The 26,034-nt window shown below is 42.7% G+C and overlaps 1 protein-coding gene across 7 annotated transcripts in view; it reads left to right on the forward strand.

Annotated features, from left to right (window-relative positions):
- Window positions 1-15,850, forward strand: part of bnc2 (basonuclin zinc finger protein 2) — a 151,147-nt gene extending 135,297 nt beyond the window's left edge. For 4 of the 7 annotated variants that reach the window (XM_058639935.1, XM_058639939.1, XM_058639934.1 and 1 more), the window contains 3 exons: window positions 934-3,329; window positions 6,269-6,310; window positions 10,166-15,850. In XM_058639935.1, coding sequence (XP_058495918.1) covers window positions 934-3,329; window positions 6,269-6,310; window positions 10,166-10,967 — 3,240 coding nt within the window. In that variant the 3' untranslated portion in view covers window positions 10,968-15,850. Of the gene's footprint in view, window positions 1-933; window positions 3,330-6,268; window positions 6,311-8,697; window positions 8,772-10,165 lie in introns of all 7 variants that reach the window. The other 3 variants (XM_058639940.1, XM_058639941.1, XM_058639936.1) reach the window with 3 other exon arrangements.
- The last annotated feature ends 10,184 nt before the right edge of the window (window positions 15,851-26,034 follow it).

Here is a 26,034-nt window from a genome sequence, read left to right on the forward strand (position 1 = left end):
CGCACACACAGAATGAAAGTATAAAATGTTTTTTAATGTATATTTAACAACAAATACCCCAGTGACTATTGATGTTTCGTCTCAGAGGAATCTATTTCTCCAGTATTTCTGAGGGCATGATATGAAACCACTCACACTTATTTTCTCTGTTTTTCTGCTCTTCTTCCTCCGTGTCTCTCCCTTGCTCCCCTCTCTCTTTCACCGTCGCTCTTAAAACATTTATCCTCTGTTTTCTCCTTACAGGCCCTTTGTGCTTTGTGATGTTGGTTTTTGCAGCTTTTTACTCACCAGAGTTGCCATTTATGTTTTATAGATGCCAGTGGCTGGGAGCACACTTGAAATAGTACCATTTCCTTGTGACTAATTGTCATTGCTTGTGTTAATCCCTTGATGTCACTTTTGCCGGGTCCCCCAGGAACCTGTGTGTGTTTACATCGACTTAGTTTCTCTTCTTTCATCCATTTCTATCTTGTTCATACAAACACTTATGCCATCCCAAATACCAATAGCTGTATCAGTCACGGTACAAGTAATTTTGAGTTAAGAGTTCAGAGACTGAATTGCAATTAGAGGCTTAAATTATGTATTGTATTATGTCTATAACCTAATTTTTAAGGTACAATGTGTTTACAAAGGAAATCCCAACAAGAGTTAATATCGTGTGCCATGCAAATTTAATATCACAACTAAACATCCCTACAGTGTTGAAGACACATTGCACAATCTCAGTGATTTTAATTAATGGTTACACAATTTGCAAATGTGTGAGACTCTTGACAAAGCTCTTTTATGTTACTGTAGACGCCTCTAAATTCTGTCAGCAGAAATGCTTTCCCAGACATACTAACGCTGGTCTTTCTTTTTCTATGACCAGATTGATTATGCACAATCAATAATGGTATGTACATTTGTCTTCTCTCTTGGGGCATCTAGGATACTGCAGGCAAGGTGCTCGACCGCTGGACCATCATGTCCCGAGAAGAAGAGATCATCACCCTGCAGCAGTTTCTGCGCTTTGGTGAGACAAAATCCATTGTGGAGCTGATGGCCATTCAGGAGAAGGAAGGTCAGGCAGTAACAGTTCCCTCCTCCAAGACAGACTCTGGTATTAGGACATTCATTGAAAGCAACAACAGGACCCGCAGCCCAGGGCTCCTGACACATCTAGAAAACAGCAGCCCATCGAGTATTCATCATTTTGAGAATATCCCCAACAGCTTAGCCTTTCTCCTGCCCTTTCAATACATCAACCCCGTCTCTGCACCAATGCTTGGCTTGCCCCCTAATGGCCTGCCAATCGAACAGTCCACGCTTCGGCTCCGGGAACCCAGCCTTCCAAACCAAGGTGAACAGGTGGAGACCAGTGAGTCAGAAGTGTCCCTGTCACCCTTCCGCACAGGCCAGAGCCCAAGCCGCGGAACCCTGGGATCAATTAACAACAACATTGAACCCAAGACAGAGCCCAGCAACAGAGCATCACCCATCTCCCCAGCCCTTTCCACCCAGCAAGGTCAACAACAGCAAACACACTTCCAGCAGCAACAGGGACAGCGAGAGTCCCAAAATCAATCTCAGCAGTCCAACATGAGTGACAACCAGGTCCACCACCACTTTGTAAAAGATGAACAGTCTAAATCAATCAGCCATGCCTCTTTTTCCTCAAAAATGCATCGTATGCGCCGCATGGGAGCTACTTCTCGCAAGGGTCGTGTGTGCTGCACCTCTTGTGGCAAAACCTTTTATGACAAAGGCACACTTAAGATACATTTTAATGCTGTACACTTGAAGATTAAACACCGTTGCACCATTGAGGGCTGCAATATGGTTTTCAGCTCACTACGCAGTCGCAATCGTCACAGTGCCAATCCCAACCCCAGGCTGCACATGCCGATGCTGCGGAATAATCGTGACAAGGACCTAATCCGTGCCACTTCAAGCAGTGGTACGCCTGTCATCTCAAGCAGCAAAAATTGTGGCTTTACACTCACGAGCCCTGGAAGGCCACCACTGGGTTTTACTACTCCACCAGTAGACCCCATGCTCCAGTCACCCCTACAAAGCCCACTGGTGTTCCCTTCTTTGAAATCAGTGCAACCAGTTCAGCCAGTGCCCCCGTTCTACCGTACACTCCTGTCCCCTGCTGACCTTGTCAGTCCTCCAGTATCACTGCCTACCAGCCCCATTCTGCCCACCACCACTAACAGTACCACCCTGATGGACCAGCAACAGCAGATCCTGGCTGCTGCAGCTGCGGCTTCACACAATAACGTACATATGTCAGAGGCAGGACCCATGTCCCACCGTTTACCTACACCTACTACACATCAGGACCTCACCAGTGCTAACAGTGACCCCACACCAAAAAAGAAGCCTCGTAAATCTAGCATGCCTGTGAAGATTGAGAAGGAAGTTATTGATGTGGCTGATGAATATGAGGACAAAGATGAGGATGATGACGATAATATGAACCAAAATCATCACCATCACCAGTCATCCCTTCTTCACAACAGTATAAAAATGAATGGAAATTGTAACATCAACAACAGTGGCAATGGTAATGGCAACCACAGTGGTGGTAGTGGGCAGCAATCCCCTTCTCAGGATGAAATGAGCCCAGGATTAGCTTTAAGAGGAATGATGAGACAGAGTGAAGATGATTGCAGAGAGGGGACTGGTAGAGACAGCAGGAGTGGAATGGACCTGCGGGGCTCTGGTGAATTACGTTGTATGGACAGCTTCACCTCTGAAGATCAGGACCATGAAAGAGACTTTGAGAATGAATCTGAAACCTCTGAGTCCAAGATGTTCTATCGTGACGAGCTCATGGATGTGGAGGACCAGCAAAAACACAGTAGGGGTGGAAGGGGTCTAGACAAGGAACACGATGATGAGGGTAGTGAGGAAGCCCATTTAAGAAAAGAAATGGAGGGCAAGGGCCATTCCTCACCTTCTCCCCATCAGCCCCCAATCAGGATCAAAGAAGAACTCAATGATCCTACGTATGACATGTTCTGCATGGGCCAGTATGGTATTTATAATGGAGGCATGGCAGCCGCCGCCGCTGCCGCTGCAAGTATGGCTGCACTGCACGAGAACTTTATCTCTTCGATGGGTTATGGCGCCAGTCCACCCAAATTCCCATCTTCTCATTCGCCAGAGGGAGATCCATGCTCAAGTCCTGACCCTAAGATCTGCTATGTGTGTAAGAAGAGCTTCAAGAGCTCCTATAGCATGAAACTGCACTACAAGAACGTCCACCTCAAAGAGATGCATGTGTGCACTGTGGCTGGCTGCAACGCCGCCTTCCCTTCCCGGCGGAGCCGAGACAGGTTGGTGCTTGAGCTTGCTTAAATGTATTTTAATTGTGAAAGTCACAGGTAGGTTCAATGTAAATGTATATATAATGTCAATATAATACATGTTTAAAGTATATATGTTGTGTTAATGAAAGCCATGAGGAGACAGGTTAAATAGATAGTAGGCTGCATTTTTGTGAAAGATCCCTTGATGAAGAAAGTTCCTTTGATACAAATAAATCTAAGACTGAGCCACAGTATTTAATTAAAGAATGACACTTATTAACATAAGCTATCACATAGCATATGTTTGCTAATGGAACACAAAAAAATGACTCAGGGACATCTGCTCCATGTCAGTCAAAGTTCAGAAAGAGTAGGGTGTCAGAATGAGAAGTACACACACAAGCACTAGGCCGTACCCATCAGCCCTCCAGCTGCAGTGTGCTGTTTTCTTGCCCTCACTCCCTCACCTTGTCACGGTGCGGTAAAGGCGCATATATTAACAAAGACAGCAGTTTGTCAAACCACTGCATCTATTAGCGCATTAGGAGGTGAGGCCAGCCATGCTCACCTGGGCTTGTTAGCACATATCAGTCCCACACACTCACTCGGCAGAATATGTATGCCACAGCCTCACCAGCAGCAGGCTGATGCTATAGCACATGCTGGAGGTACATACACTTCACTACTGCCCTGGAATACGATACACACACACACACACACACACAAGCAACTTTTATGGGAGTGACTTGTAAGTGTTAGTTTGTGTTAGTGTGAATTTTATCGAAAAATGCAATAGATATCAAAATAATAGCTGTGTATGAACTCATGTTAAAGGCTGCGTGAAATCAGCTTAACTGACACATTTGAGATACCTTATGTAAAACCCCACTAAAGTGCACCATACTTTAAGTGTAAAAAAGTGAGACTTAAATTTAGGGGCATGATACAAGTTATTGCGTGTTTCCAAATAAACAATGAAACTGAGAAATAGACATTTCTTCAGTGGTTTCCTCTTATTCACACTGAGGTTTTGCCACCTTCAATCACCGTTACCGGCTTGATGCTCCCTTTCCACCCCAAGCCTTTATCACATTTGTTGTTTCAGTGGCATCTGTTCAAAGCAATTGTTCGTTCATTAGCAGCATGTAAATAGAGCAGGTGATTCTGGGACTCAATTAGAATGAATACGGGAGGGGAACGGGGGGGAAGGGGGGGGGGGGGGGGCACAGAGCAGGTGACAAGTTAGCGTTAGCGAAGGTGCAACCCTGCTGTTCACCTGATGCAGCTGTGCCGACAGCAGCATGATGACAAGACGTGTTATTTTAGCATCCACTGCCTCAGTGTGCTCTACTGCCACCGGTGATTTTTTTTAGTTCCCTTCTGTTGACTGGGCTTTAGAAATAGAGAACGCCTCAGGCATGACCAGCATGCACCACACAAACCTTAGCTTTTAGTAATGCTGGAAACCAGTTGTTTGGTAACAAAAAAAAAAAAAAAAAAAAAAAATCTTACCAACTAATTATCTAATCTAAAATTTCCCTTTTTACATTTTGCATTTACTGGGTAATTTAATGAGGAATTCTTTCAATTTGAGAATTGGAGTTGAGCCAAAGAGTTCTGTGAAGGGAATTACAATATTTTTGATACTCACACACACACACACACACACTAAAAGGCCACTATTAATCCATAGACATAAATGACAAAGTAAATATAAAGTGATTTGTCCTTTCATGCTCGAATCCCCACCCCACTGTACACCGTATAGCTGTGGGCAGCTGAGACAGAAACACACTGCTCCTTCCATACTTTTTCAGTAGGGGAATAAATTCCTGACAGCACATGGGAAATATTACTCTGCCGCTGATTCAAACACAAAAGAAAAAGGACATTGCACAGCTAAAGGAATCCTGGGGCTTTGAGGCAAGTCAATGCGATGCCCAGGCTCTCATCACATCTGTCCCTGGATAAACCTCTAATGATATAATGCATGTTTGAGTGTAATGGTAGCAATAAAAAGGGAGAATAATTTGGTTGTTTTCATAAGAGCATTTGCTCTGATAAGATTAAGAAACTGCATAGATATTTGCACAAAATAATGTTTCGATGTTTATTACGAGTAAATTAGATGAAGTCAAACTCCATTCTTTCTCTTAATATGATTGTTTTTCCAACAGTGTTGGCAGTATCAATTAATAGGCAAAACCCTGGCAGCGTTTCACCTCAAATGCATACACTTAATACTTAACACAAAGTAATTCTACTACATAATAATAATAATAATAATAATAAAAAATAGTAGACTAAAGTTTAATTTTAATCTGAGGGAGTTAAAGCAGTGGTTATTTGGTGTTGTGTTTACAGCTGAATACTATAAGCAGCATGATAATATGCAGTGGCTTTCCCCTCTATACTCAGTACTGTTGTATTGAGTATAGACTTTCCAGCAGCAGGAAAGTCTAGAATAACTCATACACATACTGTATCTGATTAGGCCACTGACTGAGTGAAAAGCCAAAGCACGTAAACACACCATCAGGCACGAGGATCTATGCCTCCTCTATCAAAGTGAAGAAGAGAGAAGGAGGAGTTTGATCTCGAGAGAAAAATAAACAGTGACATTGTATGGGTAGGACACTGTAAATGTGCAGCCATGGAAAAAATACTGCTGCTGTTTATTTAGTTTAGTTTGTTTGGATTCCAGCGCTATTTATTAGACTGTTGAAGGAACAGCAGATCTCACACACACACACACACACACACACACACGCACACACGCGCATACATGGACGTGTTTAATTGCAATCCGTACACCCTCACACACACATGCGTATACAGGAAAGGGTAATTCATTGTGCCCTTGAGCAAGCATGTAATGTGTGTTTTGAGTGTAAAAACAGAGAGCAACATAAGTGTGTGTGTGTGTGTGTGTCTGTGCGTGTGTGTGTGTGTGTGTGGTTTTACAGTGGGGTGTTTTTCCCTGCCTCCTGGCTGCCTGCTGCACGGAGGTAAATGAGTGCATATTTTTTGTGGGGAGCATTGTGTTGAAGAAGGTGCATGATTAACTGCTGGAAAGATGCACATACCAGTAATCATTGCCATTATTAGCCTCGTTAATCATATATTTTTAACGGGTGACAAGACTTGCCTTACTAATGTCACTTTGAGCAGCCTACTTTGCTGATGTTTTTAACCTTCACTCCACTCTCCACTGACCTGTTCCTACTGTGTGTCACTACACCAAGTAGGTGTCCTCTTTCTTCCGCATTCCCATGGTGCAGGAGTGCGCGGCCCGTCGTGCCTGCATGGGCCACTGCAAACGGGGAGAGTGAAGGTTAATTATGTTGGAGAGTCTCTTTCCTTCCCTCTCCCATTCTCTTTCCGACTCCCTCCTTTTCCCTTGGTCCCTACACGGCATGTGGGCCCGGCTCTGTTGCTCCACAATCAGCTCTCTGTTTGTCTCTTATAAACAAAGGACATGCTGCTCTCAGAGAGAATATGTTAGCAAAAGCCACTTAGCCTAGTAAAAACATCTGCTGATTAAAAGATGGAAAACTAAAATATAAAATTCCTTCAGTTTAACATTGACAGTTTCCTTGTGATGTGTTTTGTGGAGAATAAGGGGAATAATTTCATTCTTAAAGAAAGTACATACAGACTCCTGCACAAGCACCCTGTTATCAAAAGAACTCCATATAATTGCATATTTAATGTATGTTCACTCTTTTATTTAAGGGTATTCAAAAGATGTCTTTGTTAACGTGCTATTGAAAACACTGAAACACTGGGAAGGAGAAATAATGGTGACGGAGAGTGATAAATGTTGCTAAAACTCTTGTCCGCCCACATGCACCCAAAACCTCATAACACACCCTGAACGACAGGAAAGACAAAGAACCGCTGGTGTCAGTTTAATACCACTCAGCTTTCCATCTCATTTAGACATTATGAGTCATTTAGTCAGCATATACACACACACACGTTTTCACACGTATAAACAAACAAGAGGGCAAGGGCCATCAGATGATTAACGCCAGTTGGGACAAGCACGCACTCGCTCTGCCTCCTCTGCACAGTCAAAATGGGCTCTCTAGAGGCCTCCCCCATCTTTTGGGCGAAGATGAGACTGTCAAATTGGTTTGCCAGCCACATTACTGGCCAACAGGGAGGTAGGGATGGGGAGGGGGGGGTTTCTGTAAGGAAAGATAGAATGTACCAAGGTGGAGGCATGGAGGTGAAAGGATGGAGGGGAGTGGGAAATGGGGCAGAAAGTCTAAATCTGATAAATGAAGGGATAAGTGCATTATACCCCCTGTGTGTAGATTCAGATGACTAATTTTGATTATTTAGGGCATGGAAGCGTTGCCAACACAGCAGTTAAATAATGTTTGTGCAAATAATCTCTCCTCTTCAGATATCACAGATATTAAGACAGAGGATATGTATATGTATATATATATATATATATATACATATATGTGTGTGTGTGTGCGTGCGTGCGTGCGTGTGGTGGTAACTGTGAATGGTTTTTCATTGAGCGATTGTTGTAACATTCTAACAATGTGGTTGTGAATTGTGAGTATTAAAATGGTTACTGTAGCTATAGTGCAGACTAATTACTGCATGATATTTAACATGTTTGACTTTAATAGCTTGAAACTGAGATAGCAATGGTTAACTTAGAGCTTATTAGCAGTGTGAAGGTGTTGTTTTAGAGATGGAGACATGTTGCAAAGGACCTGCCTACTTGAGCATCATCAACAGCATCCTGAAGTTCAGGGCTAAACCGGGTGAATCGGTGAAGAGCCTGTTATCTGGTGACCCGCCGCACAACATGCATCCATCATATTTTATATATTGATCCGTGATTATGGCATTTTCCCAGACATTCTTGGAACATTCCAGCTTCTCACAGCCAAGTGTCCACATATGTATTTGACTAGACAGGGATACAGGCTCACTGCCACAGACCTTGAATCATGACTCCCATACTATAGCCATAAGCTAACACCATATGGGTGCAACTGAACTATCTGAGGATAAAAAAAGAACAAAGGATTTATACAGTCTTTTTGATCTAAGTCCTGCTATATGGAGGTAGTATATTTTCAGGTTTATGCACACACACACACACACTCACACACACACAGGTTTGCACAGCTATTCTTTCTTGGACACTGTATTGACTTCTGGTCCTGACAAAGTCAGTGTTTGCCAGAAAAGGTCCTAAAGAGGTAACACATACACACACACACACACACGCAGTGACAGCAACAGCCAATCAATTTGCCGCTCTCTCTCTCCTCAATGCTGACGATGCTCGAGTGGACGGGCTCCTGGTTGCTTGATTCACAGAAAAGGGTCCCTCAAATGAATGTATTTTTACCTTTTGCAGGACAATGTCGGATAGGGAAGTAAATAATTAAAGGAAAGGGACCCTTTTTGACTGCATCAACCCTGCCACTGCTGGTAAGCTCTACTATCCATTGTGACTCCATGTTTGCCCGGCCTGCTAAGGATGCCCCCCCCCCTTTTTTTTTGTTAGTTTTTTTACATACATGTGCCCTCCCTGCATGGAAACCCTTCACATTTAAGGCACTGCGTGTTTGCATATTTTGTTATTGATATGATTTACGTGCTGACTGAGAGTAGTGTAAGTCCGATCTGACACTGGTCATTAGTTGCTTACATTTCCTCTGTGTGTTATGCAGGGTTATTGTGACACTGTGTGCTGTGGGTCTCCCCTTTTTCCTTGGTTCTACTTGGCAGCTATGAAATTGGAGCCAAATGGCACTGAATTAGATTTTTCAAGCTCATTTCACCTTGCACTGTATAGCATGGCTTTGTATGCTAACTGACATCCTCACTAATTGCTTAAGCATGGCATTTAACTTACTTTCATCAGCTGTAGCACATTATGTGATACAGTTTGCTTTGTGTTTGAGGAAAAAAAAATGCCCATCTTAATTAAATCCAGGGCTACATAAAGACATGTTCACTAAGGTGCTCGATTAAGCCGCATCCAATAGGGAGCAAATGCGATAATGCTGTCAGGGCCTAGTGCTAATATGCTATCCAGTTCCCCTCGATTATCACATTACCACAGCTCGAATCAATTGATAAACTCCCATTCAATATGGTGGAGTATTTAATTGAGTCAGAGTCTATTGGATTTGAGGGCTGTGCTGTGCAGACATGCTGACAGCAGTAAACACGACCAGGGCGCTCTCTCTGTCTGCGCTTTGTTAGAGAGCTGCAAGACTGCAGACTTCTCTTTATGTTTTGGACCTTTGGTGGACATTGATTATAAGAATATGCAGTGGTTCCTTGGTATGTAATCTCTATAACCTGGTACCATTTCATAGAATTGAGATAACCTGACAATTTCAAAAGAAGACATTTTAAAGGACCAGTGCATAAGAATACTGAGAGTGACATTAACGGCATCTGATGGTGAGACTCCTCACCACTCTCTTTCCCAAGCACGTCAGGGAACTACGGTGGCTCCTTCCATACCACAATGGATGTCGTTCTTTTTTTTGTGTGCGATAAGCTTCCACTTCAAAACTGAAAATGCATGCTCTGGCTGGTTTGTCTGTTCAAGCTGCTGTAGGAACATGGCAGCGCAACATGACGGCTTCCGTACAGTACATACAGAAGGCTTGTTGTAAGGCTGTGAAACCCCCGATCAATTTTATTTTAAAGACATTACACACGTACCAACATTCATTGGTATTATGTTTAATTTCTGCCAATAAACCATCCTCAATGTTACTCACTGAAGCCTTAAGTACATGGATTGTACCATTGTGGATATTGTCTCTGTTCTGATCTACAACTACTTTTTTGTTTACCCACATTAGGCACAGCTCCAACATAAACCTGCACCGCAAACTGCTGACCAAAGAGCTGGACGACATTGTCCTGGACCCCCAACTCACGCCACTGCCCAAGGACCTGCGGGCCGAGTTACTGGCCAAGATCTACGCTGGGCACCACGTGGGCTTGGACCCTGTGGCTGCGATGGCCTTCGGAGGTGCCAGCCTCGGACCAATCAGCCTGAACCATGTCCGTTCCCCCATAAGCAACCAGTATTCCCATTACCCTCTCAGCCACAAACTTAAAAATCACCACACCAACGGCTTCTCCCAGGGCCAGCCAGATGACTACATGGTGCTGGACCTGAGCACCACCTCTAGTGTTCAATCCAGCAGCAGTGTCCACTCCTCACACGAGTCAGATGAGGGCAGTGATGAAGGCATCCTACTGGATGACCTAGAGGAGGAGGATGGAGAAGAGGATGAGGAGGAGGGCAACAGCGAGGGAGAGGACTGCTCCCAGCGAGCGGCAACAGGGCAACATGATGAGACTGGAGAGATAAGAGGACATGGTGAGGGGTTGGAATCTCCCTCCTCACCATTCCTCCTTTCATCCAACGGGGGCAGTAACGGTGGCAGCGGTGGGATTCTCTGCAACATCTGCCACAAAATGTACAGCAACAAAGGGACTCTGCGTGTGCACTACAAGACTGTGCACCTGCGAGAGATGCACAAGTGCAAAATCCCTGGTTGCAACATGGTGTTCAGCTCTGTGCGCAGTCGTAACCGACATTCTCAGAACCCCAACCTCCATAAAAACATGCCCTTCTCTACAATAATAGACTAAATAATGACTTTCTACTCGACCCTCCTGTCAGTCAGCCCACTCCTCCCCTCATTCTTCATCCTTATCCCTCCTCAAATTAGCTTTTAACCCCAGCCCAGGGCCATCAAGTACAGGCTAAGTGCTTGTTTGCCTCCTGCCCATCCTCTGTAAGTCATAGCAAGACATTTGTACGTCCCTCTATAAAAATTCATTGACTCTAAATACAGTTAATTATTGTGACCTTGGACTTTTCCTCTTTGGAAGAACAGAATAACACTCTTGAGTGTGGAGTTTGGTTTATTACAAGACTCTTTTTTTTTTCATCTTTCCTCTCAAACTGTTCCCCATGTTTTTATGTCCATCTCCAAAGAATCTATTGAACCTCCTATTTGTGACTTTGCCTGCAGAAATAATAGAACTAAAAAGAGAAAAAACTTCTTGTTGTATTTGTGTAATGATAGCTTTTAAATGAACCCCCTACAAAAGCATGACAGCTTCATTTGTAAATAATGTCCCAAGAGGCTTTTGGTGTAAAAGAGTTGTGTTGATGGTTGTTTGCTTTTTCCTCAATCCTTATGGTTTTATGTTACAATCCAGTACAATACTTCCAGCTATAGGCAAGAAAGAGGTAGCATCGTACTAGCTTGATTCATTTATGTTAGCTTCAAAGATATGTTTTAAACTGAGTCCTAGGAAAAGAAGAATATCATGTGACTTGCTTTTTCTACTTGTTAGATATTCAGACGTTGCCGGCATGCTTTTTTAGGCTCCTACACTGATATCATTCTCTGTATTTCTATTGATTTTCTTTTTTTTTGTCTGTTTTGTTTATAAGCTTCAGTATACTAATTCAGTTTTTGCACTTTGCATCTATACATGGGGATGTGTAATATTATTATAATGAGGAGTTTTGCAATGGTGAGTTTAGGTGTTATTTGGGGTCATAGCTCGAGTGCCAAGGGACATGACAGTACCTTCAAATGACTTGTTCCAGTTCAGTTTTTGCACGTGCTCAGTTTCAAACATAGTTTCACAAAACTAGAAAACCTGAAATCTTCCCCTATCTCTAAAAATGTAAATCAGAAAGTGTCTCCAAAGTGTCTTGCATCAATATGAATTCACGTGTGACTGAACATAAACTGCTGTTTCAAAAACCACAAAAGAACTAATGCGTTTAAGGAGGAATTTGCATAATGGTTACAGTTAACATCACAAACACCACATTGACGAGTTAGTGGGGTAAATCTGTGCGAAGCATTGTGCTGAAATTGTCAAAGAAAGCAAAGGAAGAGCTGATGTTTGTTCTCACAAAATGCATCTTCATGAAATATGATATGTCCCGTAGATTTGAAAAACAGAAAAAAAGATGAAATAGTCCTTCAACTGTGACCAAAACAAAAGTGTTTGCTTTTGTAAAGATGTTTCATTGTGACATTGTACTTAAATCATGCCCCGTTAGATTAATATGATGCACTTGAGTCTTAAATCTTTTGCTGTGTTATTTTTGGTATCAGTTTCCATTGCTGAGTGTTAGCTACAAATGTACTATATGAAAAATGTCGCCATGTTCCAGGCTGTTGGATGCAGCCATTTTTAACATGTCCATGACTGTCTTGCGGTACAGATATTTCCAGTAACTGGGCAAAGTAGCCAAGGGAAGGGGTATTTATTGGTGGGTCATGTATCTTCATGGAAATGTATTTTGTCCAGTATGAAAATATTTTTTGTAAAAAGACAAAAAATAGAGATTGTTGCTCAGTTTGATTTGTTTTTCAATGTATTACCAACGCCATGTGTTACTATACAAAGAGACCTTCTCTTACTTGACTGGTGCTACACACAGAGGGAAAAATATGCAGTGTTATGTGGTGTGCTGTACAGTATTCACAACACCTTACATTCATAACAGTGTTGAGGCCTGTGTGTTTCATACTTTTTGCAATGTAGACACGACCATTTCTCGTGAAAACCTTCATGTCTTTTTTTTTTTTGTTTTTTTTTAACGATTACACCCAAATGGCACATGCTGTTTTCAGTCCTGTCTTCTTGGAGAGATAAAGAGAGCGAGTCAAAGCGCTGTGGCTGATGGAAAGGTTCCAGAGGTGGAAGGCTGGGAGGAAAGTATGACAGCAAAGATCATTAAAAATCTGCTGCCTCTCAAGTTACCTGGAGGCGTCACTGATATTACGGCTTCTTCTGTCTAATATCTCACATGTCACTTTGTTACGCTGCCACAGACAGAGATTGCTGACACTGACTGGTCCTCAATGAAAATGACAGAAGGAGGGAAGAGAATGTGTGTTGTGAACAATTCATTTAGGCTCATTCAATTCACTTTGTCTATTCATTTTACCATGCATGTACATATTCATAGTCAGAATCATTGGAACTGCATTTCAACTCCTTTCTCTCTGATTTTCTCTTTGTCTGTCAGAGCGCAGTCATTTGACAAAACCCTGCCTTACCCGCTTCTTAAACCCACCACCCACACCCCACAGCGCTGGTCCTACAGGGACACACACTAATGGCGTATTTCCACCGGCTCACCTCGGCACGGCACGATTAGGTTGCATCTCCACTAGAAAAAAAGTACCTACTTAACTAAATACACCACCCCACTTTAACAGACTCCTCTGTTAAAGATTTCCCTGGTAGTTGCTGGAGATTTACCCATGTTTTTAGGATTGTTAAGTGGTTTTAAGTGATCTACAGTTCGGCGCTGTTCGGCTTGATTTGTGTGTGGGACGTCTCTTCCTGCGCCAGCACTCTGACCAATCATCGCATAGTTACCTACTCAGCACGCTTTTGGAAACTCACCTGAGCAGGTACTAAAAATAGTACCTGGTACCAGGTACAATGTTAGTAGAAACATTACTTAAACCGTGCCGTGCCGTGGCGAGGAGAGGCAAGTAGAGCCAGTGGAAATGCGCCATAATAGTGTATGCTTAAGTTCACCGGACGACCATGGCATAGGAAAAAGGGATGGGTAATTGCCTGTTTATCCCAAGTGAAGAGAACATTGAGTACAGGAACCCCTGCCTTCTCCCAGGAGTGGGTTTCACTGAGGCACTTGCTGCCTCACTCACTCACTCAGTTCCCCCGGCTCTCGCTCTGGCAGAAATAAAAAAGTTCCCTGCTGACAGCTGTCTCACACACACACACACACACACACACACGGAGGAGAGGGCATACCATTCACATATACGTCCTTGTTACAGGCCAGACGGATTACAAAACTATGATGACATGTTAACCTCGAGTGACAGAGAAGGAAACAAAATAACAGAGTGGATGAAACTGACATTAACATTAACATTATAGCTTTTGCCACTAGAAAGTTTTTATTCTGTCATGAAGAGAAAGACATTGGAAATTTAACTATAGAGGAATTTAAAAAAAAATCTAGATTGAGGTGTACTTACCCAACATTTTTTAAAACTTATTTTAATATAAAAGTGGTGTGACCCTGAAGCTTTTTCTTTTTGTTTCTTTTTACACATTCCTTATGTTGTGTTCTTCTCAAGCAGCAGCTGCAGTGCATCACCCTTCTCTGCGTACATGTGCACCAGCGAGAAATCTGAATATCATAAAAGAGATTTCTTTACAACACCCAACTCCCGCCCTTAACGGCCTCCGCCTGGTGCTGGACATGCCAGCAGGGCTCAGAGCTGCAAGACGCTGGAAACTGAGCTGAGAAAAGACACAAACAACTGTCCAGCATAGCATAGGGAGACTGACGGCAAGAGAGACAGAGAGAAGTGAGGAGAAAGAAAGGCACTGGGCATAGGAAGTGAGAGAATCACAGGGAGAGAAGAGAGCAAAGAGAGCAGCAGGGCCAGGACTCCCCACGACTCATCAGCAGTTTCTTCTTGATTGCCTGCTGGTGAGCGATCGACTCACATATCTGGTCCTCTCCCCAACATTCTGCTCCCCTCTGAGAAATGACCACCAATTTAAAAAAAAAAAGCTCCCTAAACCCAATCTTTGGGCCCAGGCAAATTCTGCCAACTCGTGACCGGGCTGTGGGACGACAGGAACACGGCACTTAGAGCGCAATCTTTAATATTTGATCACAGGAGTGTCAGGCATCAATTACTCAGTAATTCTACACAGCACACACAGGGAGAAGGAGATGACCTGTTAGTCACTGTCCACGTTCATGTCGTGAGTGAGTGAGTGAGTGAGTGAGTGAGGATGAGAGGTGACGGTCAGTGTAGCTCAAAGAACAAAGTGTGATGGAAATATGCAGATAGAGGAAAAACAGACTCGTCCACGGGTTTAGTATAGATGCTTCACTCTCATAAAAAAAACTAAAAAACCCTCATTAATTAGAACTGGAACCTGTGAAATGTCAGTGATCCTGAAAATAAAATGTTTTCCATTGTGCCAATCATACTTTACAGTCTTAAAATATAGATAAGCTTGAAGAGCTGGTGAATTAAGATTTTAAGATTTTAGTTTTGTTTTTTTTCTGTGTGTTTTTGTGTATCCAATACATTTGTGTGTGTGTCTTAAAAAGCCCGTGTTGTGGTACTGGGACTCAACAATGTTGCATGGCTACATCGTCGCACTGCAAAGAACAAACACAGCAGAGGAGCTCGTATCACTGGTGTCAAAATGGTGATTTGGAAGCCTCATGAATACTGTATGTTACCTAAACAGGTGTTTCCCATTTGCAGACAGGAGGAAAAAATGTCCTCTTTTTAAAGAGACTCTTTTCTTTTTTTTCTTTCCTTTTTGCCTTTCTTCTATTTGTTTCTGTATCATAACAGTCTATGGTTTTTGCATAAAATGCATAAGGGTTTTGGGATGTAAATGGAATTTTATTCATATTTTGTCCAAATACCTCTTGTAATTTGTATCAGAATTCTTGTACAATTTTTATATTAAAGATTTATCAGTCACTGGCATTTTGTCTTCCAATAATTTTCCATGCTGACAAACCTGGACATACAAATACTAACTAAATCAAGTTATTGTAAAAACTGAAATAGCCTGGATACTATAATAATGTGTCAGTCAAGCCAGCGTTACAACACACTGATTTCAGCAGGTCTTGCCGGGCTCTTTAATTACCCTATGATAAAATCCACCGGGGAAAAGGCTATCTTGACCAATCAGTGGACAATTAGATTAATAGAGTTATTAAAAGATGTATTGGCAGCATGAGAAGAAGGTGCTGCTCGTTTGAGCAAATTAGTCAAATGAAAGAAGGGAGAGAAAGGACATACAGCTTTGTCAGATTAGGAAGGGAAATTAAATTAAATGTGCATGAAGGAAAATGCCAACCGAAGGTAACCCTATGCACAAACTAGATTGAAAACCAGAAATACAATTTGAAATTAAACTTGAAGCAAGAAATGACCATCTATGTTTTTATTATGCACCTATGAATATTTATCATCTTGACATACTAAAAATCTGCACAAGGATGTGACACTGAAGCCTGATATTGACAACAAAAGACAAATGCCGGGTCATTTTGCACATAAAGTGACCTGTGCTGACATCATTTGCTGTGGCTCAAATTACAAAATGATATGAGCTCCAGCAGCGATGTCATGTTTGCTCTGGTAACCAACGGGAACATAATGCCGCCTCCCTCCTCTCTGTAACAGTAAAGGAGTGACACGGGCCTTATTGACCTTGAATTAGACACCGTTCCTCTTTGTCACACACCGGTTCCTTGATCCATCTGTCATCATTGATAACTGTACAACATACACACACACACACACACTTCAGAATAATAGCACTGCATAGTATTGATTATATGCGGGCTTAGTAAGTGATACTCCCCCCACTTCTCACAGATATCCTGAGCCACCCATCTTAAACACACACACACACACACACGCACACACACTCCCATCCTCGGTGACAAGACCCCACCAAGGAGGGAGGGCGCTGTCCGACACGAGGCTGACCTCACTGCTACATAACCAAGCATGCTGACGGTGACGACAGGCCATCGATTGGCCTGACAAACACTCTGGCCCTCTGCTGACCTTTGAGAGGCAGAGTTTTTTGCAAAGGGAGAAACAAAGAGAAAGAAGGGGAGAGAGAAACTGGGGAGGCTGGAGAAGTTGACAGGGGAAAGATGTTCATCAGCCCATCTGTCGGCCCGACCTTACAGATCTCCAGGATTAGTAATTAATTTGATGTCAGTCCAATCAGGATTGTGTGTCAGTGAACGACATGCTGATTGATTCTGAATGCTACGTATCAGAATGAATACGCTTTTTAAATCAGCTCAGTGTCACTGTTTTGGTTGACTTACAATAAGATATCAGATTGATTATTGAAGTATCGTACACCTGTGCAATACTCAACACACACACACACACAGAGAGAGAGACAAAGATCAACACAAATCTCCCTTCTTCATTTTCACCTTCTCATTTACAGGCAAGTTCATCATGCACGACGAAAACATGTCTCTGTTCTCAGCACAAACAACAACTCCAGCATCTACGGCATGTCCACATGTTCCAGGGGCGATTTTAAAAAAAAGAAACAAAGTCACTACTGCCAACACAACACAGCACAAACACAAACGAACACAAATCACCAATTCTGTCTAATTCAACAGACATTTGTGTTGTATGCTCTGGTGGAAGGATTCAATTAGTATCAGTTTGAATGGAAATCCTGTTCAAAAGAATCCAGCACAGACAGAAGCACTGTGGCTGTGTAAACCCAGCTGCTGTCACACACTTCTACACTCTAGAATCTACAGATGTTGTAAGGGCGACCGTGTTCGCTAATTAGAAATATTAGAGCTGCAACTAACCATTATTTTCGATTAATCTGTCGATTATTTTCTCGATTAATCGTTTGGTCCATAAAATATCAGAAAATCTTAATAAATGTTGATCGTTGTTCATCAAACCTGGAAATGATGATGTTCTCAAATGTCTCGTTTTGTCCACAAACCAAAATGATTCACTTTTAATGATTTCTTAGTTATCCAGAGCAAAGAAATGAAGAAAATATTCACATTTAAGAAGCTTAAACTATTGGAAATCTTGTTTTAATCATGAAAAAAGCTTCAAACCATCAAAATCAAAATATCAATATCAAAATAGATGTCGATTAATTTAGTAATCGATTAATAAACGATTAATCAATTAATAAGCTCTAATAAATATGCGTTCTCTTTCACATCATAATAGCACTTGCAGTCATGTTATGTAACATTACAGCAAGGACTAACACTATAATGTGATTTTTATAAAAGTGAGGGACAAAGAAAACAAAAGGGTCTGTGAGCTTTCAGTGCACTTTAAGGTGTAATTTATGAGAGTGTCATGACGGAGAGCCGTTTGATTTGATCAGAAATTACACAAAAATCTTCAAATCTTTGAGTCAGAATGTATTAGTTGCTGCGGGAAGATCTAAATAAAGACCACAGAGAAATCACACAAACAGCGTTACAGCCAAGAAGTACTTTCTGTGGAAAAATGTGCACGACGTAAAGATAAAGATCATTCTGTAATGCATGGATGCACACACACACACACACACACACACACACACACACCTTCCACTCACTGCACTGAAAGCAGAAATCAATTTTCATCGAGGGCTAATTCATTGTAATTGTAACTTACAATTATCAGGTACATCACAAAGAATTTAGTGGGAAAGAACAGAGACGAGAGATTTTGTATGTCACTGTTTTAGCTGCTAAACTTAATATTACAATGAACAGAGACATTTCATTCTACTTTTTAAAGGCGGATACATAATTATACCAAAAGAGACTGGATGACTGGGAGCAGAAGCACTTATAAATGTTAGTGAATAGCAGAGGAAATGTGCAATTACAGAGAACATCACAGACGGTGACTCCTGAATTCTTGTAAAAACTTATCTGTGGTAACATGAGCCTTGGCTGGGATGGACCACATACACGTATCAGACTTTTTACTGGGCCTTATTGATTTGGTTCTACACCAGTGAGGCCTGCAATGCTGGCTAATGCTATTGACGAGCCATCAGTCTTGTGCAGAAGTGTGGAGGCATGCAGCTCTTTTTCCAAGACCAACCAAGGAAGGAGAGAGGAAGAGGAGAAAAGAAAGAGCGGGGAAAACATCAATGGACAGTGATGGAGAGTGGGGAGGAGGGCGAAGATGCAAGCACAGCAGACAGACTCAGACCACTGTCCATGGTTTGGGAACACTAAATTAGAAAAAAGACAAAAGGGATGAGAGAGGGAGAAACTGTAAACAGCCACATCGATCCAACTAGCATTGGGCAAATCAAACCATTACAACCAGAGCCTCATGCCCCAGACTTGAGGGAGATAATGTGAATATCTACACACTTCTCTAGCAAAGAGAAAAGTTTTCATCGCTACACACTAGATCTTTTAAGAACTGCTGGACCAACTCATTCTTTAGTGTTCCTCCTCACCGGCCAAATAACAAATTGGAAGAGCAGCAGGACAGGAAGGGGTTAACGCAGGAGAGGGTGGAAGGGAGGATGAAAAAAAGCCCTCTGGCAACCCAGGGACAGAGGGAACGCTGAACTCATCACAAACTCCTCTGCTGGCGTCCGCCAGCACATAATGACCCCAACAAGACGGGAATCCCTTTTAATTAAAGTGAAGGGAGATCAGTTAAGCAGATGGTTGCCGACAAATATTAGGGGAAATAGAATGTTTAATGGCCTGTGCACTTATCGCAGGCTATTTTCCACACCCAGCCCCAAACTGATAAACAGGACAGGGCCTTGTTAATCAACCTTACAACCTTTAAAGCCCAAGATAAGAGAATAATTTGGGATCTTTGTAAATTAGCTTGAGATGTGGCTAAGACTCTGGCCCCTTGCGTACTCAGGGCCAGACTGTCGAGGAGGGAGAAGAATTTCTATCAGTGTAATAGCCTTGTGCCACGGTGAGGAAGTTTGGGGGGGAAAAGTACTTTTTTTTTCTTTTTTTTTTGCAGGGGATAAAGATTTTTCTTCTGTTATTTTCCTGAGTTTTTTATTCCCCTTGTGGTTTGACCCTCTTGCCACCACCCTGCTGCGCTCTTATCAGTGACACAAGAGAGTCGCCCGCCTCTGTGGAAATAATCTAAACAAAGAGGCGGGGAAGCAGCAGCCCTGAGCGAGTGACCTGTGCGAGCAGGTTAACGGGCCCTCACCCCTCTAACTCAGACACAGGTGGGGGTGGCTTGTGTTTATTTTGCAGATGATGGATTGAAGAGGAAGGGTTTATCGACATTGGGAGCAACCCGGTGAGGATTGTAGCAGGTACATTTTTGCTATGAAAATCCTTACACAAGAAGTATATTTCTTTGGATAGCACGCCACGGTTAAATCTATGAGGCTGAGAGATCATGACATTAGGTTGTTATTCTCATTTAAAATGCATGGCTTAGAATGTTGCCCTACACACACACACACACACACACAAATGATGGTGTTTAAAGTTCCTAAAAGAAGGAACCATTTAAATCTAAACACAAAACTCAGAAGCTTTAATTCAGTAGTGATCACATAAGTGATAAATCATGATTACATTACACAGTTTTGTTTTTTCTTACCTGTTCAGTTCAGCTTTGTTTCTGTTGTTTCTCTCGTTGGCAGAGAGACACTATTGAAGGTAATTACATAGAGAAATGCAGACATTTATCAGTGCTTGTGGTTTGGGACCTTAAATGGTCTTGCTGACAATTTTCCCTTACAGTGGGCCACTGTGGAGCTGGCAGGTTCTGTTCGGAGCCCCAATGCTGCATGGGATTGAAAGCTCAGAGTGTTGCCATATGTTGGACCTTTCCTGGTGCCAGCAGCAAATCTGCTGAACAACGCGACTCGAACCATGAAGTCCGTGCCTTGGCAGAAGGTGTGTGCTCGGGCGACTTGCAGGAGCACAGAAGTACACAGTTCACAAAAGACGATTGCACGTACACGTCTTAAAGTGCTCGTGTGTGTGTGTGTGTGTCCACTATCCGGTCTACCTGTGGCTCCGTCTGTCCGTTGTCAGACACAACCTATAGTCCCATTTCATCAACGCACACATGCGTACTCATTTTAGTGTGAACATCCATGGAGAACATCCCAGATTGCAATGGGTCACACCTGGTTATGCTTCTTTCCCATCTCCCCTCTCACTCTACTCCCCAGTTCCCACACCGGAGGCATCTGGAACCTATTGGCAGCAGAGTCACACCGAGCCATAAAGCCCTCACAGCCTCACAAAAGCATAAGGGGTAGAACGTCAAACAATGTTGGCCCAACAAGCTGCCAACAGACACAACGCATCTTGAACCTGAACAAACTCCACCGCTCATTTTTTATCCACTCTCTATGTCTCTCAAAACCCTTCCTCTCCGTCTCTCTTTGTCTCTCTCTCTCTCTCACACACACACACACACACACACACAGACACACACACACAAACACCACCTGGGAATGAGTTGAGGGAGAATTTCAAATTTTTACCCCTAAATGGAATTGGTGCTGATGCTGAGGGAGCTAAATGTGGCTCAGGCGACCGAGACTGTGGAGAAACAGATACTGATGAGGCTTGAAACTTGCTGTCAAAATCACTTGAAACAGAAACAAAACACCCAAGTGTATTAAGACCCTGATGTATTTAAAATGCACTGGCTAGTTCTATGTAAGGGTTTAAATCAGGTATCCTCGACAGTCATCGTGCTCTGGTCAAAGACTTAATGACCTCGTTTGCCATCCGACACATAATGTGATTATAGGGGACCCACTGTCACATGACAATCCTCTGTTTCAGACATGAGGATTGTCTGGCCCTTGTGTCACAGCTCGGTAACGCTCTTATCGATTCTCCATATCTGTTACGGAGGCTGGGAAGCATGTCCCACATATGATATGCTTTTAATAGTGGCTAAGTTCTCCTAACACTCAAAATGAAGGGGGAAAAAATAACTAAAGAGAAAACAGCAAGAACAAAGAATTTACAATTGTGCGATGAAAAAGTATTTTACATTTGTCTGGCAGGCTCTGAACACACTTTATACGTTTCTTTCTCACAGCTATTTCTCCCCTTTCTGATTTCTGTGGCATAAAAAAATGTTGGCCGGCGTTTGAGCACAAAAATCTGTGTTGGAGCCATTTCAAACCAGCATTTTATTGTTAACAAATGCCGCCTTTGATACCGGCTACAATAGGCGATACCTCAGTGTTTGTTTGTGCTGGAGGTGAAAATGAGTTGCTAACATTTGGAAGGGAAAGCTTGTGAAATATAACGCAGCAACAACACGGGGAAAAAATGGCACTCTTTAATGTCGTGCAGGAGCCGACGATGTTTTTCCACTCATTAGAGGGACTTTGAAGTGTGTGTCTGAAACCTTAGCTTGGGAAATCTGACAGAGACAAGATTGTGGTGTGCACTTTCTTCTCCAAGAACACCGCGATTCAAGGTAACGTATCCACATCCTATTAGTCTGTGGTGAACTTACCAGCTGAACGCAGACAGACTGTGGTATTAGGCAGCACAAAATTTGATCATGGTGCCCATCGTATAAAATACAGTAGGTCTACATGGGGAGATAAATGCAGCTCTGTCAAATTTAATTTCACCTCACGACTGCGACCACAACAGCATTATTAGAAGACAGAAATCGTGGATTTCATGTGAGAACCTACATGAGAGCTTTGCTGGGTTCAGGTCCTGAGGAATCCACTTTGGAGCAGCGTAAAGTCCTGCCTCTTCACCGTCGGACCCCAGGGTGCTGTCTAAATTAACTGGGACGAGTGGATTGTTAAAGGGATGACCCTTTCCCTATTCACCCAATTCCACCTCCACACACATTTCATCACACATACACACTCTCGACGTCGACCGCTAAGCCTCGGTAAATCTGATAAGCCACCCTGGTGGCTTTTGTGGCCAATCCGTGCAGAGAACAACGCGGCTGGTATCAGGCAGCTGCAAAGCCCTCGTCAAGCGGGACTTCAAAGTGCTCAGAAGGGCCGCGCTCACACCCATGAAAGCTGGAACCGTCTCTCAGCCTCTCCCTTACCCCACCTCGACTCCTATCCCCTACCCCTATGCCTGGGTGATGTCATTATTGAAGTCTTTGGCGTGCTATCCGAGAAGTAAGTTACCACTGACAGGTTCAGAGCCTGGCTGCCTCACCCATGAGGATTCATGACTTTGAAGCTATTGGCCTTAAGCTGCAAATTATTCTTTTCAGGCTCTCTACGCTCTACCTACAGCTTTACTCCACACCCTCCTTCCCCTCGGTGCAGCAGACAGCACCCACCGGATCGCACAGCACCCACTAGCCCACTTGCACACACACATTATAGACAGTGAGCGATGTCAGAGGGTGAGTGAAGTCAGACACATGCTCGCTGACTATCCCAGATATCTGTAAACATTATATATATTGTCTTGTTCATAAAAGCAGAGCCGTACCAGGCTCTTCCTCGCAGCAGCCCATCCATTCCTCACTCCCTTCATCAGCACTTAGCGGACATCTGTGCAGTGCCAGCCCTCTCCGTATGCCACGGCGGTCAGAAGACAAATGACCGTGTCAGTGCAGTGGCACGCCTGTATGTCTGATGCCACACAGGGGTGCAGGGTGGGTGTGGTGAGGGACACAGACAGGAAGAAGGCCAGAGCCAGCCAGGAATGGGCCGGGTGTGCAGTACAGGGAAAAAAGAGCAATAAGTTATCTTAAGTACTGCGAACATATGAAATTAAAGTAATGCCTGATGTGGCAAAAAGAAAAGAAGTAGTATGTGTGGAAAGAAAAGAAAAACACCTTTAAAGACTGGCTCACCTTGTGCCATAGAGATGGTTTGGCTTGTTATGTCTTACTAAAAACATATCCACAGTTTATCTGTAAGTGCTGACCACTTTTTTAAATGCTAATTTTGTACTTTCTGGGCACCGTGGGCTTTTCTTCATTTTGCCGTTGCCAAATCTACATCTTTTTCATATCTGCTTATTCTGTGCATCATCACAGTGGAGCGTGAGCTTGCTCCTCAATTTGAAACATCTTTGGATTTCTTAAGTTAGACATGTTGCACATGTTGGTGATACAATACTACTCTAAGCCCACACAATGTTTCAGTCCAGTTATAACTCTCATCAATTTGCTTTTGTTTTATTCAGTATATGGTTAGATTTCATGACAATCACACACATTAACACAGATCTTTCAAATAACCTTGATGCAAGTTTGTCAATGAATATAATTTAAAGCAGGGGTGTCACACTCAAATGACCTGGGGGCCAATGTAGTCTGGTCAAACGGGGGCCGACATGGAAGAAAAAAAAGTTGAAAAAACAACTATTTAGTAGCCGGTGAGCAATATAAGATATTCATTATGATATTAGACAGAATTGCAAAGTAAAAGTGCTTGTTTTGATATTAAAATAATTCACAATAAAAACATATTTATGATGCACAGAAATGGAGAATTAAATTGAAAATTTAGCAAATAATGAGGAGGATAATTGTGATTAAAACAGCTTAAATATACAGTATGTCATTTCATGTTGAGTGTAATACATTTAATAAAGCAATGATTACAACCCAATGTCTTATTACTATTATAAACAATACATTTAGTCTTATATTCTGTCTCTATTCATCACCTCGCACAGTGGTGGGCGGGCCGCATGTTATCGATTGGTGGGCCACATGTGGCCCCCGGGCCAACAGTTTGACACATGTGATTTAAAGCTATATAATAATGTTATATATAACATTTCTACATTAAAATATCTAAAAACAACAAGACTAATGTTAAATATGTGTTTGAGTAGTGCACTCACATAAGCCAAAATGTTTCTAACTCTCTTCAAATCAAGAGAAATCAATATTTACATTGATCAGATCCTTTTATTAATTTTAGTCGCCTTTTGATGACGACCATCCGCTTTGCTGAGCTGCTGCTGTTTTTGCATAGAGCTTTTCCTTTGATAATCCCTGTGAATCACACAGCTTTAAGCGTTCTACATGCTCCTCTGCATGCAGTACAGGACCAGGACTCTTGAATGAGTATGACTGAAAGGTGACTACAGTAACTGAGGAACATACAAGGTTAAAACTAGAAACCCAAGACTTGAGTTTCAAATGCAACACGATCACATATCATTCTCATGCTAGCACGCTCCAACAACTAAAACCTGTGTCCAGCTCAGGCTGCAGAGAGAGGGGTGGGTGTTGGGGTGGGGCTGAGAGAAGGTGTGTGTGTAGAGAAGTAGGGGAAGGATAACAGTATTCCCTTGGTAACAGGCTCTGGCAGAGGAACTGAGAGGTGTTTTGGCTTGTGTTGAATTTGGGGAGAGTGCAGCGTCTCCCAGAAGGAGGCTATAAAAAGACAAAGGAGGCAGGAGGCCATGTTGAAAGGAGCAAACACCCACTCCATAATCCCACCACTGCCACCATCACCACCAATGGGAGAGAGAAAACACACACACACACACTGAGATTGAGATCACGTAAACACTTCACTAAACACAGCTATTACAAACACAGAAACAGACACACAAACACAACACTGACCTTCACGTCTAAACATCATTAGTTCATGTGGCCATTTGCTTGAGCAGAAAGTATCAAACTCAGCGTTTCAGCGAGCACAAAAGACTGACAACCACAACAAACAACTGACAGACAGCAACGGACGCGGGGTGTTGATGGACAGAGTTATGGAGACGGCGTAAAGACAACGTGGCTGCATGTGAACCAAAGTGTAACCGAGACAAACATTTAGTGTTCAAGGTAAAAATGGAGATAAGTATCAGCTCAGAGATCCTGAAAGGACACATTGAGATATGAATACTCACAATAATCTCAAGAGGAAAATAAGACACATGCACAAAATAAAACAAGGCCTTAGGCATTAAGTTACCACTGACAGTTCCACTGACATATGCACAAATACACAAAAACAAACACAGAGAAAACACATGGTGGTTTCATTGAGGGAGTGTTGAACATGCTGTCCTCCTGCCTGCCCACAAATATTTAAACCATGAGGTAAACTTGGCCGTCCTCTGTGGACAATAGGCATAAAAATGTAAGTCTGGATTCCTGATGCAATACAAATCAAAATCAAATGAATCCAAAGCCTTCTCTGCTTT

This window comes from Solea solea, chromosome 10, assembly GCF_958295425.1.
Source record: "Solea solea chromosome 10, fSolSol10.1, whole genome shotgun sequence".
Taxonomy (NCBI): Eukaryota; Metazoa; Chordata; class Actinopteri; order Pleuronectiformes; family Soleidae; genus Solea; species Solea solea.